The sequence below is a fragment of the Leptonotus elevatus genome, chromosome 1 (assembly GCF_054856555.1).
Source record: "Leptonotus elevatus isolate MCC_2025b chromosome 1, RoL_Lele_1.0, whole genome shotgun sequence".
NCBI classification, from domain to species: Eukaryota; Metazoa; Chordata; class Actinopteri; order Syngnathiformes; family Syngnathidae; genus Leptonotus; species Leptonotus elevatus.
Window position 1 is genome coordinate 52,350,765 of NC_141239.1, and position 18,593 is coordinate 52,369,357.

At 38.2% G+C, this 18,593-nt stretch overlaps 2 protein-coding genes across 3 annotated transcripts; both read left to right on the forward strand.

The window, feature by feature from the left end:
- Nucleotides 1-1,044: 1,044 nt before the first annotated feature.
- Nucleotides 1,045-2,498, forward strand: LOC147184587 (ferritin, middle subunit). Its single transcript, XM_086069163.1, has 4 exons — nucleotides 1,045-1,333; nucleotides 1,707-1,853; nucleotides 1,934-2,059; nucleotides 2,142-2,498. The coding sequence occupies exons 1-4, from the start codon at nucleotides 1,232-1,234 to the stop codon at nucleotides 2,295-2,297; spliced, it is 531 nt and encodes a 176-aa protein (XP_085925289.1). The 5' UTR covers nucleotides 1,045-1,231; the 3' UTR covers nucleotides 2,298-2,498.
- A 1,421-nt stretch (nucleotides 2,499-3,919) lies between these two features.
- Nucleotides 3,920-14,702, forward strand: syt5a (synaptotagmin Va). Of its 2 annotated transcripts, XM_086069173.1 has the most exons (10): nucleotides 3,920-4,042; nucleotides 6,603-6,763; nucleotides 7,083-7,097; nucleotides 7,730-7,911; nucleotides 10,964-11,050; nucleotides 11,130-11,297; nucleotides 11,371-11,538; nucleotides 11,814-11,931; nucleotides 12,307-12,440; nucleotides 13,203-14,702. In XM_086069173.1, exons 2-10 carry the CDS (start codon nucleotides 6,607-6,609, stop codon nucleotides 13,410-13,412), a joined length of 1,239 nt encoding a protein of 412 aa, XP_085925299.1. In that variant the 5' UTR covers nucleotides 3,920-4,042; nucleotides 6,603-6,606; the 3' UTR covers nucleotides 13,413-14,702. The 2 variants fall into 2 exon arrangements, with proteins under 2 accessions (XP_085925299.1, XP_085925307.1); XM_086069181.1 differs by lacking the exon at nucleotides 7,083-7,097.
- The last annotated feature ends 3,891 nt before the right edge of the window (nucleotides 14,703-18,593 follow it).

Genomic DNA, 18,593 nt, shown 5'->3' on the forward strand with positions numbered 1-18,593 from the left:
AATTTAAATGTGTTGTTGAATAGTAGTCAAAAGCTGTACTTGTTTTTTTCTTTATCTACTTTTTAATATGCTATTTCACTTCGTCATACAAAATCTAGATAATTCAAATGTAATGTATACTGTATTTGACTTTGTCATAACTGACACATTTATACATATAGTCAGAGGTCAAACACACTCCTGTTTTATGACAGACAAATAATTTGACAAAGTCATAACAATCAAAACAACTAATTTAACAATTGTCTTTTCCCCCAACACAACAATAATAATATTAATAATAATAAAAGCTTACAAATGGGAAAATAATGTAAGGTTGGGTAAATGTAGGTAAAAACACAAGTAATAGTTGATTGAACCAGTGCTTCACTGCTCACTGACTTGAAATGGATGTAAAATATGTAGTGTGACTATTACTCATCAACTTTTCATCTTGTGCAATCATTGCTTTTTCCTTTCGCCCAGACTGGTCACAAGACCCAACACACTCATTTCCAAAAAAGAGGAAAGACAGCTTGCAATTTCAGACTGCAGAGTCATAAGAATGACACAGCAAAATCTTGTGTCGAAGTTGATACAAAAATTTGTTCAGGAATGAGTCACCACGGTTGCACACACAAAAACAAAACACTAACTGAGCATACAAGCAAAGATTAGCTCAGTAATCCTGACTCAGCAATTTTGAGAGGAAGTCTACTCTGGATATTCTTGTTAAATATAATTTAAAATTAAACCAAAAATGTCCAAATATAAGTTTAGGGGATGGACTGTGATGAGAGATCCAACCCTGCAGTCATAGTTAAAATATTAATATTGAAATATTGAGTGGACCTATGAATTAAAAAAAATATTTCACAGTTAATATATTTTACTTCTATGGGATGCAAATTGTATAGATTAGGTGGAATTGTCCACGTAAAACATATAATGACTGCACGGTATATGCATTGTATAAAACGACAAACAAGTCGGGGTGGCTGACTGGAAAGTCAATCCAGTCACGTGCTCGGTGACGTCATAGCCAGAGGAGCATAAAAGAGAAGCTCCTGGGCTGTTCGTCTCACATTGGAGGAGTCGTTTCGAAGTTCTTGCTTCAACAGTGATTGAACGGAACTTCTTTCGTCCCCTTTCTTGTCTTTGGAAGCAACTCTCTTTCGGTGTCTCTCACAACCGTGTAACTCGACGCAAAGCTCTATTTTTGTTAAAAAAAAGACAAAACACGCCAGCGAAGATGGATTCTCAAGTGCGCCAGAACTACCACCGCGAATGCGAGGCCGCCATTAACCGAATGGTCAACATGGAGCTGTTCGCTTCCTACACCTACACCTCAATGGTAAGTGTGTACTAAACGGAGGTTCAATATTATGTCTGTTATTAGCAGTAAAAGACGGACGATCTAGGATTACGTGGTTTGAAAACTGTTTCTTATTCAAACAAATGGTCCTTTTGTTGGCCGGCCCCCCACGAGGGCTTTTCGGGACTGCTGTTGCTTAGCTCCCCGAAAATGCTGTTATTTGAAAAGCCATTTTGACTATTTTTCGATATCTTTGATGTGACAGACGTCCTAACTAGTACTAGTTTATAGCTTGAAATATGTTTAACCATCTTTTCATTTTGTACTGTCGGTCTATGCTACTATTACGTTATTTCAATCGTAACTCGTGTAGATTGACACTAATTTAATACATTTTGTTTCAACTCGCCAGGCCTTTTACTTCTCCCGAGATGATGTGGCCCTTCCAGGCTTTTCCCATTTCTTCAAGGAGAACAGTGAGGAAGAGAGGGAGCATGCTGATAAGCTGCTGTCCTTCCAGAACAACAGAGGTGGACGTATCTTCCTCCAAGATATTAAGGTGTGCGCTCACTTCAAGCTTTCACATAATCAAATAAAAATACTTTAATTAAAAAAAAATCCCTTTGTGCTTTTCTCTAGAAACCAGAGCGTGATGAGTGGGGAAGTGGACTTGAGGCCATGCAGTGTGCCCTGCAGTTGGAGAAAAATGTCAACCAGGCTCTGCTGGAACTGCACAAACTGGCTTCTGATCATGTGGACCCTCATGTGTGTATTTTGGCAACTTGACATGCACAGATTTGGCCATACTATTGGTTAAGCTAATCATTTTCTGTTCTGGTGTCCACAGCTGTGTGACTTTTTGGAAAGCCACTACCTGAACGAGCAGGTGGAGGCCATAAAGCAGCTGGGCGACTACATCAGCAACCTGACCCGCATGGATGCTGAAAACAACAAGCTGGCCGAATACCTGTTTGACAAGCACACTCTGGGGGGAAAAAGCTAAACGCAAAGGGTCTACCTTTTTGAGAGCCTGCCATCATTTTAACCTAAATGGGCCTCAACATTCACATTCTCTACTAAACCAACTCGCTAATCTGGTTAACATGATAGAACAATCTGGTGGTTGCATGGGATCTTGAAAATTATGTTGTCAAATACATAAGTGGTTGTAAAGAGATACTAAATAAACACTTTTGAGCTGGAATCTGGTATATATTTTGTCAATTGTTGGCAAGTTTTAGGTGACTTGTGCCTCTGAACACCTACCTAAGTTTAGCAACTAGGTCCCATAATGTAACGTGTCTGAAGCTCGCTGCTGATTGGTCGTTCGCGAAGATTGACGACATGAGCGTGGCTGAGGTCAAATGAACTGAGAAAAGGGACTGAAAAGATTTGTTGTTTTTGAATGAAACTTATGTGAACGACACAACCCTAATACAGCCACACCCTGTGCATGAAAACAGTTTGTAGAGGTTAGTGGGTGGGTCAACTGTTTGCTTATTCTTTAGCTAGTGTTTTTGCGAACTTGTTATTGTGAACACAATCAGTAGTAGACGACAGCAGGGAGCGTACTGGTAAGTCGTTTCCTAAATCATTCTACTTCGCTTCACCACAGGGTGGCACCATTGCGAAAACGTTTGGCTTCACCTGTGCACAATCCTGCAGCATTGGCGCCACATGCTGTCAACTTTATCTGAATTTGACCAGTTTTACACAGCAATTGGTTATAGCAAAGCTGTTCGACTAGCAAAATATTTTTTTCATACTCTGCTCATATTAACACATTCAATAATCTGTTGAATGATTTTTTTTAGTTGTCTTTTATTTTAAATTTGGCATGTTTATAGATAAATTATTGCTCCAGACGGCCCAGAAACCAAATGCATGGCCTACGATTGTATTTGAGTAATATTGTATCACACAGGTATAGTGCTAAGCAGGATGGACTATCAAAAGCCAAAGCGCATACATGACATGCAAACAACCATATGTGCAGCTTCCTTATCATACAAAAATCAGCCAATTAGGAAGTCGTGCAGAGGAGTATTTTTCTCCACTTTGCCCACTTATTTGGTCAATGCTGAAAATACTCACTTTGTCATACATTTGCACTTTGACCTTCAAAGACCTGCATGACTGAGGATCGCATCCTTCCTGTTTGTTGAAACGAGATCTTGTGACCCATTGTTTTAAAAAAATGAAGATTTTCAGCAAATGGCAGATGGGTCAAATGCTGCCCACCATGCTGAATTAGGTTGCTAAAGTTTCAGATATACTTTGCAATTTAAAGATGGAGAATGTATTGATGCCCAATACTTGTAAAAATGTGTGTGTGTGTGTGTGGGGGGTGTGTGTGTGTGTGTGTGTGTGCTTAAGACAACAGTTGACTAGTCAGTAGTCCTTGTAGCCTTCAATTAAATAAATAAAAACGCAGGATTTTATTTTGTCAAACTTGTAGCCTACTAAAATATGGCATCTCAGTTGTGTGTGTGTTTTTTTAAAGATCTCTGACATTAAATTAGAGCCTTAAGACCAAATGTGTTGTGCAATGTGGCCAGTAAGTAGTTGGCAGTGAGGGATAATGAGGAGATTAAAAAAGAGGAAGGGGGAGGGGGGAGAGAGAGAGAGAGAGAGAGAGAGAGAGAGTTGTGGACAACCATTTGTCTTTAGTCAACACTGTTGGATTGGAGGCGCAATACGTTTGGATGCATAATAATATTTTAAGCGAAAGGACTGAGACTAATATTGGTAAGTCATATTTGAATCACATACATGCATTTTACTTTTAGTTAGTTACCTGGTTAACTTTGACCTGACAATGTTGAGAGTAATAAATTGCAAATTGCCTTTCAAGTAAAAAAACAAAAACCTTCACATGAAGAAAACTAAATTGTTTTTTAATTTTTTTTAATTCACCTTTATAAAAAATTGTTCAGCCTATAGTAGCCTATCCTAATGGTGGTAAACGACTTAAGCAGGCACAACCACCGGGATGTAGTCTACTGTAGGTTCTTTATGTTGTCCTTCATGATTAAATTGCACTTTTCCTCAATTGGGTTCTTTCACCAACCAAGCATGAGAAAAACATGAAATGTCATGCACAATGAAGCACCTCTTCCCAAAGTGCAAAAGATTAGTTAAGTGGCTAATAGGTGGGTGTGATACTCATCTATTTACAGTGTTGAAAAATCACTGTTCTTTTACACATGCGGCTTACAATATAAGGAGTAACACAGTCTTTATATGCTGCAATTTAGAGCCTTCAATTCCTCTAACATGCAAATACATATTTGGTTTTGTTTTATCTCATGTCTTGTTTTCTGTTGTCTCTTGTTTTATGTTTGTTTACTTGTTAGGTTTCTGTCTCCACCTGTTCTTGGCAGGCCTGTTCTTTGTGTGTTCCAATGGGCTATTTGCACAAATCCACTACTTCCTGAATTTGCCTGATTTTAGTAACCACAACGACAATGGCCAGACACACCTGGATTAATCAGTTTGTCTAATCATGAAAGGCAGGAAATGAAGGAGTGGTATTGAGTTCAGGAAGTAGTGGATTTGTGCAAAGAGCCCATTGGAACACCCAAGGAACAGGGCTCGAACAAGAACAGGTGGAGAGTGGCGACAAAAACTTAACAGACATAATATGAACAAGAAACACGGGAAAAGAAGACACACATCAGTCCACGAACAAAGATCATCACTCTCATCTGAGCTTCAATTCATGCAACAGCGCAAATGAAAAGCTCTCCACACTGCCTGCTCTAATTTCAGTCTCTGACTGACTTTAATGTAATCCGATGCATATTTCATATTGATTTATATTCATGAATTGAAGTCACCCCAAAGATTTTCTAAAGACGGCATTCTGATTAATATTGCATTTGTGGAATATGAGCTAAGCAGCAGCAAAATCCACCTGATTTTAACTATCTCAGGGGGCGGCCATTTTGCCACTTGCTGTCGACTGAAAAGGACATCACTGTTGCTCAGGGCTCGGTTAACCACCAATTACGGTTCACCTGGCAAATGTCACATAACCAAACTCAGAAAACAGATGAGCTGTTATTGGTCAATACCTGAACCCTGGAGGAAGTATGATGTCATTTTCAGGCGACAGCGAGGGGCAAAATGGCCGCCCCTTGAATTGCTTAATTCATATTCCACAAATTTAATATTAATCAGAATGCTGTGTTTTGACTAGTGTGAGGAATATAATTGTAAATAACATTTTTACTTGATCCCCTTTAAGTATCCCATTGCAAATTATTTACTTAATGATCAAACACATAAAACAATTTGTCAAATAAATAACAACTCACCACAGCTAAACCATTTTATTTAAAAAAAACTGAATTTCTGTTCAATGCTTTGCTAAATTTTAATAAAGAATATTATGATTCAGTCTCTTAGTCCAGATTACTTCAAAAATGAAATTAATTTGTCTGTCAGCTCATCTGCTATTTGTGATCAAACTAGTAGGTGTCACTATCGTAGTGAATATGAGGAGAAACATTGGAGAGAAAAAAAAAGAAAAATCAGGATGAGGTCAGTTTTTCATTCCACCTCTCGTGATCCAGTGCAGTGCTGCATCAATTGCAAACTCTAATCCCAACGATAAACATAAAATTAAATTAATACCTCTGTGATAGTGTCACTCAAAAGTATAGTATTATTTTTAGCATTTACTGTATTCACAACATGAATACAGACGAAAAATGAACAGGATGATGGTGCAATCCTCACACACGCACACACAAATCTAATAATCCCTTTATGCAATTGCTAGAGATATGGGTCAGATGTCAATATAGAAATTTGACGTGTAAGTGATGAGGCCAGTTTCTTTGTGATTGTTCACCAGGGAGAAAGATTAATGGCACAGAAAACGAGAGAGAGAGAGAGAGAGAGAGAGAGAGAGAGAGAGAGAGAGAGAGAGAGAGAGAGAGAGAGGGGAGAGAGAGAGAGCGAGAGAGAAAACAGTGCTTAATTTGTTTAAACCCTGGGATTTTGGGATTACCTTGGCTGCTTAATCTTGTTACAATGCAGCGCAGTGACACTCAGTGACGTCTGCTCTGACTCGTTATTGAGTCTGACATTGAATGGTGTGAGGGTTCAACTCACAGTTTGAAATTCACACAGACTATTTCATATATTGATAGTGTACAGTACAATAAAAAAGGGAAAATACTTTAAATTAATATGTGAGAAATATTAGGAAACATATTCAGTTGTCTCATTAAGAAATTTGTTTTTTGGGATACAACAGCACATACACAAATTGTATCTAAAGCTAATTGTATTTCCACAGGGCAATGATGCGATTGCTCAGCGTTGTGGGGGCGCGACTCCGCAGGGCAGCGGAGGAAGAAAGCAGGGAGCCCGAGCCGCCTCCGCCCCCCTCACACCACTCCAACCATCAGTTTGCAAGCATGAAGAACAAGTTCTTCAACGAGCTCACACACTTGCCCAGTAAGTGAACATGCAAATGTACACACACCACATGCTTCGACATTGACAAGCCCAAAATACCACAATATTAGAAACAGCTCATGGCAGTGCAATACTACATCAATGCAAACTAAAACTAAGCATTGTTATATTTGTAAAGGCAGAATTAGTAATACAGCCTCTGTACTCTTGTCTTGTTTTTGTCCCTTTAATATTTGTTGACACCATCCTATATTTGTCATATTGCATCACCAGCCCTCCATCTTGCATCATCTCACTTTCCATTTGTATCATCTTCTTTTTCTTCTCATTGCCATGTGACCACTGTGCTCCGCCCTAGACCATAAACTAAATAGTAAGTATCATTCCATCAAGCACTGTTTTAAATAGGGTTGCTCTTGTTTTACACACAAATCCAAACTAAAGTTGTTGTAGAATGGTAAACGCCGTAGTAGTTGATGCTTTGGAGTATTCTTCTCACATTTGAAGATTTTTCTGGTGATAGTTTAGGGAAAACAAACAAAACAATGACAGAATGAATTATGACAGTATCAATTGTGTATCAATGTTCTTTAGTATGATCTATGCGTCCCCTCTAGTCTAAACACGGTATTCTGATCCATATTGCGTTTGTGGAATATGAATTGAGCAGCAAAATCGTATTCATCTGGGCGCGGCCATTTTGCCACTAGCTGTCTGCTGAAAATACTATCACAGTGTCTAATGGCTTAATTTGCGAACATCACATGACCGACAGCAAAAGACAGGTGAGCTGTGATGGTTGTGGTGTTACCTGAGCCCTTAGCCACTGACATTGTAAGATTCTACAAATTCACATCACCAGCCATTCAGTTGTCTTACTAGGAAAGACAAAAAAGTCTACTAAGATTTCCATTTGACAGCTAAAACACCCAATGACCCTCAGTCTGGGACTATCCACCATCTCACCTGTGTATTGCACATAACCTTGCTTCCTTCCTTTTCAAGTGCCCATGTGGGCAGTGGGTGCCATTGTGGTGGTGGTCCTCGCCCTCATTGCCTGTATGGGATTCTGTATCTACAAGAAATGCTTCAACAAGGGCAAGAAGCCCAAGAAGGTCAGAGAAAGGAAGGCCGGGAGAGGACGCAAGAAGAAAGAAACAGAAGGAGAGGATGGAGACGAAAAGAAGGTGAGAAAAGTTGTCTTCCCTTCATGACCCGCTTGAACTATTATTCTTGTGTAATCCATAGATGATTCTGCGCTAAGGTTCGGTTTGTAAACATTACCTATGAAACTGTAGCACTACAGTACACCTTAAGTTCAGTATTAATCGTTTGTGCTTCATTTTCTTTATTTTCAATGTGCATCTACAAATTTTCCCAAGAACAAGAACAACCAAAATGTTTTTCATTAAATAAATATAAGCAACACAGTAATCTCGTGAAGCTTGCTGTGGCGACCTTTGATAAGGGAGTGTTGCTTCTTTCCCCTAAAAAATGTTGGTGCTAAAATTAGTTTTATGGGTAACCACAGCTACACGGATAATAACCCATTTCTTGAGAGCTTGTTGGATCAAATTCTTGACCCAATATGCTGGGTCAATCCAATGTGCTGGGTAAAAATAACGCAGCATTAGATCAGACCCAGTGCTCGGTTAGCTATTTCAGCCAATTTGAATTACTTTCGATCCAGTAGTTTTAGGAGTATGATGTTTTAACCATGATTTTATTGCAAGATGTACACTATTTTCCTCGTAGATTGACCTGCAATTTGTAGTTTGTTCATTTAATTCTTGTATATTCACGTCATTCACTTTATTGTTATTTGAATGTTTCTAAATCGGACTTTTGCACATCCTTTTTATCAGTCCTATTTTTTTGATTAAACATTTTTAGACTGATGATCATTTCTCGAGTAGAAATTTGATTTACAGTCTGCTGGCACTCATCAGGGCCGCGCGGTGCCCTGCTTCAGGACACTTTGCAGTTCCGATAGTTGGAAAGCAAACTTAAGTCACAGTCCATATGAGCTACTGCATTCACTTATGCAACATTGCTACCAGTTTGATGGACCTTAGATTGTGCTATTTTAAATGAATTTGTAAGCGGACATCGATGGTAGGGTAATAGTACATTAACCTCTATGTGGCTAATACATTGCTCTAATGCTGCGAAGATTTTGGTCAAATAAATCAGTCACGTTGATTCAAAGTTATATTGCTGCAATGATTCCCAGCAATAGTGTCTTGGCATAATTGTTCAGAAAATTTTTGTTTACTGTAAATGATAACAGCTTTGTATGTAACCTGTAAACAGGCCTATATATCACATGGAGTAAAGTATTTGTAAAATAAGATCATTATTATGACTTGTGACCTGTGGTTTAATCTTTTTTTTTTCATTTAATTACGAACGAACTTCAGTTACATCACCACTCAAAGTGAAAAACTAAGGAGCGTTGACAGTCGTTGAACAGTACAAACATTCAAATACACAAATACACAAATACACCATGACAACAATACACTATAACAAAAATGCCATCCAGACGGCGACGGTCACACATACATGGACTAATGCTGCATTTGAGGATGGTCGTAGCCAAGGTTATTTTAGTTAAATAAAACTAGCGAAAAAACTAAAACTAAAATAAAAAAAAGAATTTTGTTAACGAAATAAAATAAAAACAAAAATGCTTTTAAAAAAACGAAAACTAATGAAACTACATTTTATGTTTACTATAATTATAGCAAAAATGTCCTTTGTTTTAGTCTTTGGTAAACAGTTTAATGCATGAGCCTTTGGGGATGATTTATTTTGATATTAACCGGAACAAGGACATTTGAAAGTGTGTCACACAAAAGTAACATCATCTAGCAGCAGCCAATAAAAAAGCACCTTCAGATGACGTTGCTCCCATGGTGGTTTTTAAATATTGCGCACAATACACACAAAAAACAAACAAACAAAAAAACTAAAACTAATACTGAAACTAACTTAAACTAATACTGAAACTAACTTAAACTAATACTGAAACTAACTTAAACTAAACTTAAACTAAGCATTTATGAAATAACTAAAACTAATTAAAATTAACAGAACCACACTGAAAACTAATGAAAACTAACAAAATTTAAAAAACAAAACTCAAAACGAAATAAAAACTAACTAAAATGAAAAATTCCAAAACTATAATAAACCTGGTCAGAACCTGGAAGCGTTCGAGGCTTCCTTCTGGAATTGAAATCCATTTTCAAAGCTATAAAATTAATCAACAATAAGAAAAGCAGTAAATTGTCCAATTTCTTGGATGTTTTTCTCCTATTTATTCATTTGTGTAATATCTAAAGATTGTTGACCTGTTTTCTTGTGAAAGGTCTATTTTATTTTTTTTCTTGTATTGTACCATCTTTAAAATGAAGAAACATTTTGGCAGGGATTTTTGCAAAACATGATTGTATGTTCGAGAATGCAAAGTTGTGTTGAATTGTGTTAATATATATATATATATATATATATATATATATATATATATATATATATATATATATATATATATATATATATATATATATATATATATATATATATATATTTAAAAAAAACTTTCGAGCCGAAAGTAAACAACCAAAATGGCAGATAATGATAAATAGTTTTTTATTTTCGTCTTCAAAAGTCATTTTGACGTCCAGCAAACTTGCCTTCTCACAATTTTGCTTAATTTATTGTTTGAAAAAAAACTTTTTTCATAAGCATTCCATAGAATTCAGTAGTTCACCGTATAATTTAATAAAAGTTATGTAGAATTTTTACAAATAGTAAATTGTGTTTTGCCATTCACGGTCTGTGTTTCCAAAGGGGGCCCCATTGTAGTGTGACGTCACTTGTAGTCCATCCCTAAAGTCGGGGTCCTTTCCCCCCCCCAACTTTGCAAGCGGAATTTGCGAGTTCAAGAGGGCGTTCCCGTACACACTTCCTGGTTTAAACTCGGAAAAGTCCGACTTCCGACCATCCTCGAATGCAGCATAATCGCCTGACATCACTCACTATAGGCCACACTCCTTAAAAGGCACAACACTCAGCCATGCAATTGTTGTTGTGACTTCCATATTGTGTGTCTGGTAGCAACATGAGATGTTGATGAAACAAAATGCTAATAAATAGTCAACGGGGTGCTGAGGGAAGACAGACCACAAAAGCTGCCCATCCCATAGATAGAATGTTTTCATACTTTTCTTCTAGGAAGGAGAGGATGGGAAAGAAGATGAGGAGAAAGAGAACTTTGGCAAACTGGAGTACTCGTTGGACTATAACTTCACTGATAATCAGGTGGCATACACACATCGCACCTGCACACACATCCCGTCTGTAACACTAACGTTGTTGTTTCTCCCATCGTTGCGTGAAGCTGATAGTAGGCATCCTGCAGGCTCAGGACCTGGCAGCCATGGACATGGGCGGGACTTCAGACCCCTATGTTAAAGTCTACATGCTGCCAGACAAGAAGAAAAAGTTTGAGACCAAAGTCCAGCGCAAGAACCTCTGTCCTGTTTTTAATGAGACCTTCACCTTCAAGGTGTGTCTTGTTGTTCAAAAATAACGAGCAACCCTTCATGTTGTTGACGTACTTTTGAAAACTCGGTCTTCAGATACCCTACACAGAGTTGGGCGGTCAGACGCTGGTGCTCCAGGTTTTCGATTTTGACCGCTTCGGCAAACATGACGTCATTGGCGAGATCAAGATTGCCATGAACACCGTGGATCTCGGACAGCCGATACACGAATGGAAGGATCTGATTGGAGGAGAGAAGGAGGAGGTGTTTGATTGTTTATGTTTAACACTTAATTTTGACCCGTTCTGAACTTTCAAAATTAAGTACCTGCAATATAGTAAATACAAATGAACTTTCCGTTTTCTCTCAAACATTATTTGCATTATCATTCATGATTGTCATCAGACACTCTAATAATACATTTTACTCAGATGGATGCATGCAAAATGAAATCGGTGTAAAGGTTAAAACAATCACAACCTAATGATAAACGTTTTTAAATGACTAATACACATTTGTTTTATTTTATTAACATAAAGCAAGAGAAGCTTGGAGACATCTGTATTTCCCTTCGCTACGTCCCCACAGCTGGCAAGCTAACCGTTAACATCATGGAAGCCAAGAACTTGAAAAAAATGGATGTTGGAGGACTGTCTGGTGAGTATGCGCACACACACGCACGCACACGCACACACTGGATGAAGCCATGAGTGTGAATGGTTGTCTGTCTCTAGGTTTCCCACGACCCTGAACAGGATAAATGGTGTAGAAAATGGTGAACGGATATATATTTTTCAAGATAAAATTTTTGGGACCCACCAAATGTGTAGTTACTCCATTCATTAATGCAGCCACACCTGCTCAATGTTTTTCAATTGAACCGAATTACCATCACTATTTTCAATCTGTGCAAGGTATTATTACTTTATTGTCATTCAGAGTAAAATTTTGAAAGGAAAAAACTTAAAAACATTACAACCACAAAGTAGTCTTGATGTAAATGAACAGCATCACAAATTTTTACTTTCACAGATCCGTTTGTTAAAGTGGTTCTTCAGCACAACGGAAAGCGCCTGAAGAAGAAGAAGACAACAGTGAAACAAAACACTCTGAATCCATACTTCAACGAGAGCTTCAGCTTTGAGATCCCCTTCTCCCAGATCCAGGTGGGTCACCAACCTTTTTGAAACGGAGAGCTACTTTCTGGGTACTGATTAATTAACCACTTTGACATACACTTCTGAAATAACAAATCATTGTCAGCAATGATTATCAACAATGCATTAACCCGGTAAGAATTGGTTAATGTCAATATGCATATGCAACACGTTTATCCAAACTTACCTTGTTGGTGCTTGTCACATTTATGGGCTCAAGATGTTAGCAAATGCCATCATAGATTAAAAACCCCAAAACAATAACAGCGTACTGTACCAAAAATAGCATGTTCGAGAGATGTGTTCATGACTAGTCCCTGAATAATTAACAAATGTAAAAAAGAAAGAAGAAAAAAGCCATATGACTATGTAGACAGGGCAGATTTGGGCTCTGTGCTTACGGTGATGCTAAGCTAATGTACTTTGCTAATGTCAATGAGTCCCATTATCTTTGATGGGAACATCACCACTGCCAACATGACCACAACATTCATTTTAACCTCATCAAGTCTACTGTATGTCATGATGAGAGCAAATTGCGAACAATTCTGGAACTAACAGCCCTAAACAGCTACCGTAGTTCAGAAGGAGCGTTTTGAGGGAGATAGACACTATTTTCTGTCCGTTTACTCCGGGTCTGTTCAATCAAGGTTCCACTGTATACAGTATTGCGTACAACACTAAATCACAAATGTAATGTGTGTGTTACATAACGCAGGGTATTTTTTAAACATTGTCACACAATGTTTTTTTTTGTCTTCAACCCCACAGAAAGTGCAGGTGATCATGACAGTGTACGACTATGACAAACTGGGAAGTAACGACCCCATCGGCAAGTGCTGGATCGGTTACGGCGCCTCGGGCATCGGACTGCGCCACTGGTCCGACATGTTGGCCAATCCACGACGTCCGGTGGCTCAGTGGCACGTCTTGCTGCCAGAGGAGGAGGTCGATGCTGCTCTAAAGGCTCCCATCCGCTAAGCAAACTAACTAAAAACACAACATCTTACTATGCACTATACAGACTGGACATGGGCTCTATTTTCGTAGACAGCGCATCTATTGCGGGATGCAAATGCCGGCAGATCGGGATTTAGTGTGTTTTCCAATGTGGCAGACCACTCTGTGCCAAGCTGGGCGTTCAGGAAATGTCCTTGAAGATGTGTTTGGCAAGGTGACCATTTGGTGGCAGAAAGTTGATCTAAATTTACGCCTGCTTAGACCACGTCTAAATACTCGCACAAGGTCTGGTCTAACGCAATTTTGGTGAATTGGATCAACACATATTCCGAGCTTAGCTGACATATTTAAATCACCAGCGATTATCAACAACTCATTCAATATTGCTGCTCATATTGTTTGTTAGCACAACATGGCTAGGGCAGTGACAATACTCCACTTACACATGGGTCGCTGCAATTACACACCGCAGATGTTACCACCAGTGGTCTCAGCCACCTGTGGTGCACAGTTGCGCCGTCGATTTACCCTTGTTTACGAAAATAGGGCCCTGACTCATTAATCTACAGTGGCTTGCAAAAGTATTCATACCCATTGAACACATTTTGTCACGTTACAGCCACGAACGAAGGTATTTTACCGGGATTTAATTTGACAAACAGGTCTTATCATAGATCATTTGTTTGTGGTTGAACGTGACAAAATGTGGAACATTTTTAAGCGTAGGAATACTTTTGCAAGCCACCCTATTTAACAGATTATCATTATCAGTAAAATCCACCTGTTTAAATGAGACAGGGCAACTCTTACTTAGTCACATTTTAGTGTGCAAAAAACTTCATGCGTACTTTACAATAGTTCACACTGACAACTTTTCTCAGTATTCTCATTATTTCAGAGCTGCACATCTAATTTTGTGTAATTATGTCCTGATTGTCTCAGGGCAGGAATATCTTACTGAACATACATTTAGAATTGTGAAGTACGTTTTTATATAGAAGTCTTAAAAAAAAAAAAAAAAGCAGAAATATCGGTCTAATTATAGGAAACTTTACCATTTAAAATACAGAGGTGTTATGAGTATTGAATGCACTCCTTAAAAATACGTGAGGCAAAACTGTGTTGGTGCAAGATGATATCCTCACTTTTGAGGTTGTATTGTGACTTCCCCATGTTTACCCTCCCTCTAAGTGTTTAATAACTTCTTTTTTTTAATGAATTCCTCTTTCGCTCCTTTGTGTGTGAAAAAGTGGTTGTATAATATGGTATATATGCAAATACAACATTAATAAATTTAATATTTCTGACACATTCAGTGACAGATGGTTCTGTGGATTTACGCTCTAGCTCGTACACACGCACACACCCTTCTCTGGAAAATCTGCTTGAATAATAAACTATTATACCTCAAAATGGGATAAACCCTCATAAGCGGTCCTTTACTGTTTATTGTCCGTGTATTATCAAACCACTCATATGATTATATTGCTCCTATTTATTTTTGTCATCTCTACTGATGTTGAACATTTTTAAATTGACAAATGACACCTTGCACAAATGTTTTATTGGAGCGTGTGCGTGTTTGTGTGTGGGGGGGACTGGATTAGCAGAATGCCCTCTTTAGTCCTTGTCTCACGCAGTCAGCCAAACATGTGAGATGGGAATTAAAGAGGGTGGTGGCACAGTATGGATGTATGGATAGGGAGGATATTGACAAGCCTGTTTAACTACAACTGATATGCTTTAGTACTACAACATGGATAGATACACAATAATAATATGTACGGTGACGGTGTGACCCTGGAGCTGAAAATTTAAGTTTTCTTTTGAACAATTGAAAGTGAGTATTAGAGAACAGATTGTGTTTGACTTCCCACTGATTCTTGTATTGTACATTCTTATTGTACATATTGTACTTCTTTTTACTTATTTTTTTTAAGTTAAAAAAAAATACTTTAAAGAATTTTACGTTTGGTGCGGTTCATATTCACGCTGTACTTTTTGCAAGTGGACTATATTGCGTAATCACGTCGACCCGCGTGATGATCTGTGCTCCCATTGGACAAAAATTACGCATAAACGCATAACCAATCCCGGAAATAGAGAAAAACATGAAATTCCGACGTGCTGCATATGCCCCTGCATATTTGTAGCGTTATTAGATGCAAGATATTTGCGAGCGTCAATGGCAGTATGACAAATTCCCTCCGAGACCACCTCAAAAAGTGGGTCTCGGTCCGTTTGTTTGGTCCGCACCATCGTTTGTGTGTATTCAGACCTGCACAAAAGGTCCGGATGAGCGTGGGAAACGAACGGCCCAAACAGTGCAGGTCTGAATACACCCTTAAAATATTGCCTGTTCAGTCAGTCATAAGCTTAATTTTCTGTTTCACCTCAGCACCATCTGCTGGATCTTTTGGTTCATTGCCCCATTATCACCCAGTGTAAACTCACCATTAAATACAGTAAATGTTGAGATACATGACTGAAATGTACGTAGTAGGTATTTTCATGACCCATTACGACCCCTCCACAAAATATCTACCCAACTAATTGATGTATCTGTCGCAAGCGAACCAGTTCATCGAGCCAGCTCTTTGCAGTGCAAGACAGGTACAGCTCCTGATTGGGAGCAGATTTGTCGTTCCTTCTCACCTTTTTCTTCTGCATGCGATTGGTCAGGATGTGTGGTGGCGTCTATGTGTCCGCACTAAGTAAAAAGGAAGAGACAAGAGAGCGAGAGCGGGCATTGCGACATAATGATTACATGTAGCAAAGGTGAAAAAAATAAGCGTTGATTTTTTGTTGTTGAAAAAAGACAAATGTGGGCACATTTTGGAGTTAATGAATAGTTTGTGGGCAGGGTGCAAACTTCAAATTTTATATTGGGCTGGCTTCACAAAATAAAAAAAATACAGCCTTAGGCATATGTGTATTGTTTACCCGTTGCTTCAGTACGAGGAGAAAATAAGCTGCTGTTCATGACAGTTCAACCATTTCTACAGCAACTTTTTCTGCTCCTACAATTACACAAAATACATTTCACCTTTTTGATGGTGCTTTGTGTTTGTATTGCAGTTGATTTAATTGGTATAGCACTTTGAGTATCAATATGTGAATTAATATTTAATAAAATGTACAAACCCAATTCCCCAAAAGTTGGGACACTATACAAATTGTGAATAAAAACAATGCAAGTATGTGGAAGTGCCAATTTTTTTTATATTTTATTCAGAATAGAACATAGAGAACAGGTCAACAGTTTAAACTGAGAACATTTATAATTTAATAATAAAACTATGTTGATTCTAAATTCCATGGTGTCAACAAATCTAAAAAAAAAAGGTTTGGACAAGGCATCCCCTCTTCTTCTTACAACAGTCTGCAAACGTCTGGGGATCGAGGAGACAAGTTTCTCAAACTTTGAAATAAGAATGTTGTCCCATTCTTGTCTAATACGCGTCTCTCGAACTGTTCAACTGTCTTGGACTTTCTTTGTTGCACCTTCCCCTTTATGATGCGCCAAATGTGCTCTAGAAGTGAAAGAAGTGGACTGCATGCAGGTTGGCCATTTCAATACCTGGATCCTTTCCTACGCAGCCATGATGTTGTAATTGGTGCTGCATGTGGTCTGGCATTAACGTGTTGAGAAATGCAAGATCTTCTCTGAAAGTGATGATGTTTGGATGGGAGCATATGATTATGAATAAACCTTTTTGCATTGACGATGCCTTTCCAGATGTGGAAGCTGCCCATGCCACACGCACTCATGCAACCCTATACCATCACAGATGCAGGCTTATAAACTGCGTGCTGATAACAACTTGGGTTGTCCTTGTCCTCTTTAGTCAGTATGATATAGCGCCCCAGTTTTCCACAAAGAACTTTGAATCGTGATTCGTCTGACCACAAAACAGGTTTCCACTTTGCCACACTCCATTTTAAATAACCCCTGGCCCAGAGAAACGCCTGCACTGCTTGGTCTGCTTTAGAAATGGCTTCTTCTTTGTACTGTAGAGTTTCATCTGGCAACGGCGGCTGGCACGGTGGATTGTGTTCACCCACAATATTTTCTGGAAATATTACTGAGCCCTTTCTGTGATTTCCCTTACAGTAAGCATTCCTGTTTGCGGTGCAGTGCCGTTTAAGGGCCCGGAGATCATTGGCATCCAGTAGGATTTTTCGGCATTGAGCCTTACACACACAGATTGTTCCAGATTCTCTGAACCTTTGGATGATGTCATGCACTGTAGATGATGATTACTTCAACCTTTTTGCAATTTTTCGCTGGAAAACACCTTTCTGATATTTCTCCACTATCTTAATGCGCAACATTGGAGGAATTGGTGATTCTCTACCCATCTTTGCTTCTGAAAGACACTGCCACTCCCAGAAGCTCTTTTTATACTTCAATCAAGTTGCCAATGGACCTCATTAGTGGTAACTGGTCTTCCAGTAGTTTTTTTTTTACAAGTGCAATTGACTTTTCCAGCCTCTTATTGCTACCCAGATAGCAAAAAATGTTAAATCAACATTGAATTAGGGTTAAGAAGGTTGATTTTTGGTTACGGTTGAAGATTGCTTGGTCAATCAACATTGATTCAACAACATTATGTCAACATTGAAGTTTGTGTTTAAAAGATGACATTGCATCTACATTGTATTTTGGTTGAATTAAAACGTTTGAAAGGTCAATGTTTAATTAACGTTGAATTCATGTTTGGCTTTCTGTGATGTGGTATTCTGTGGACAGGCCTGCTATAATTATTGCACAATCATACATATATATATTGCATAATTGCAATTTTACATGACTGCAATTCCTTTTGTTTCAAGCAGGACAATTTCTTGTAATTTGAGCGACGCTGAATCCAATGAACTTGACAGTTCTTAAAAATCAATAAAATACTCTTTTCTTTAAAATCTTCTATTTTGAGCAAGAGTATTTCTGAATGTTTGTAGGACACTGAATATCATTAAACTTGGTCCCCTGTCTCAATGACACTAATAAGTTGTGATCTTTCCAAAAGAGACATGATTTTCAATCGCTGTCTGTCTGTCTCTCTCTATCTCTCTTTATTTATATATATATATATAAAATGTATTTTATATTTAACTTGTGACCTGGTGCTATATAAATAGACAACTTGAAAACAAAACCTGTTTTATGGAGGTAAAAAATAAACAAACAAACAAACAAAA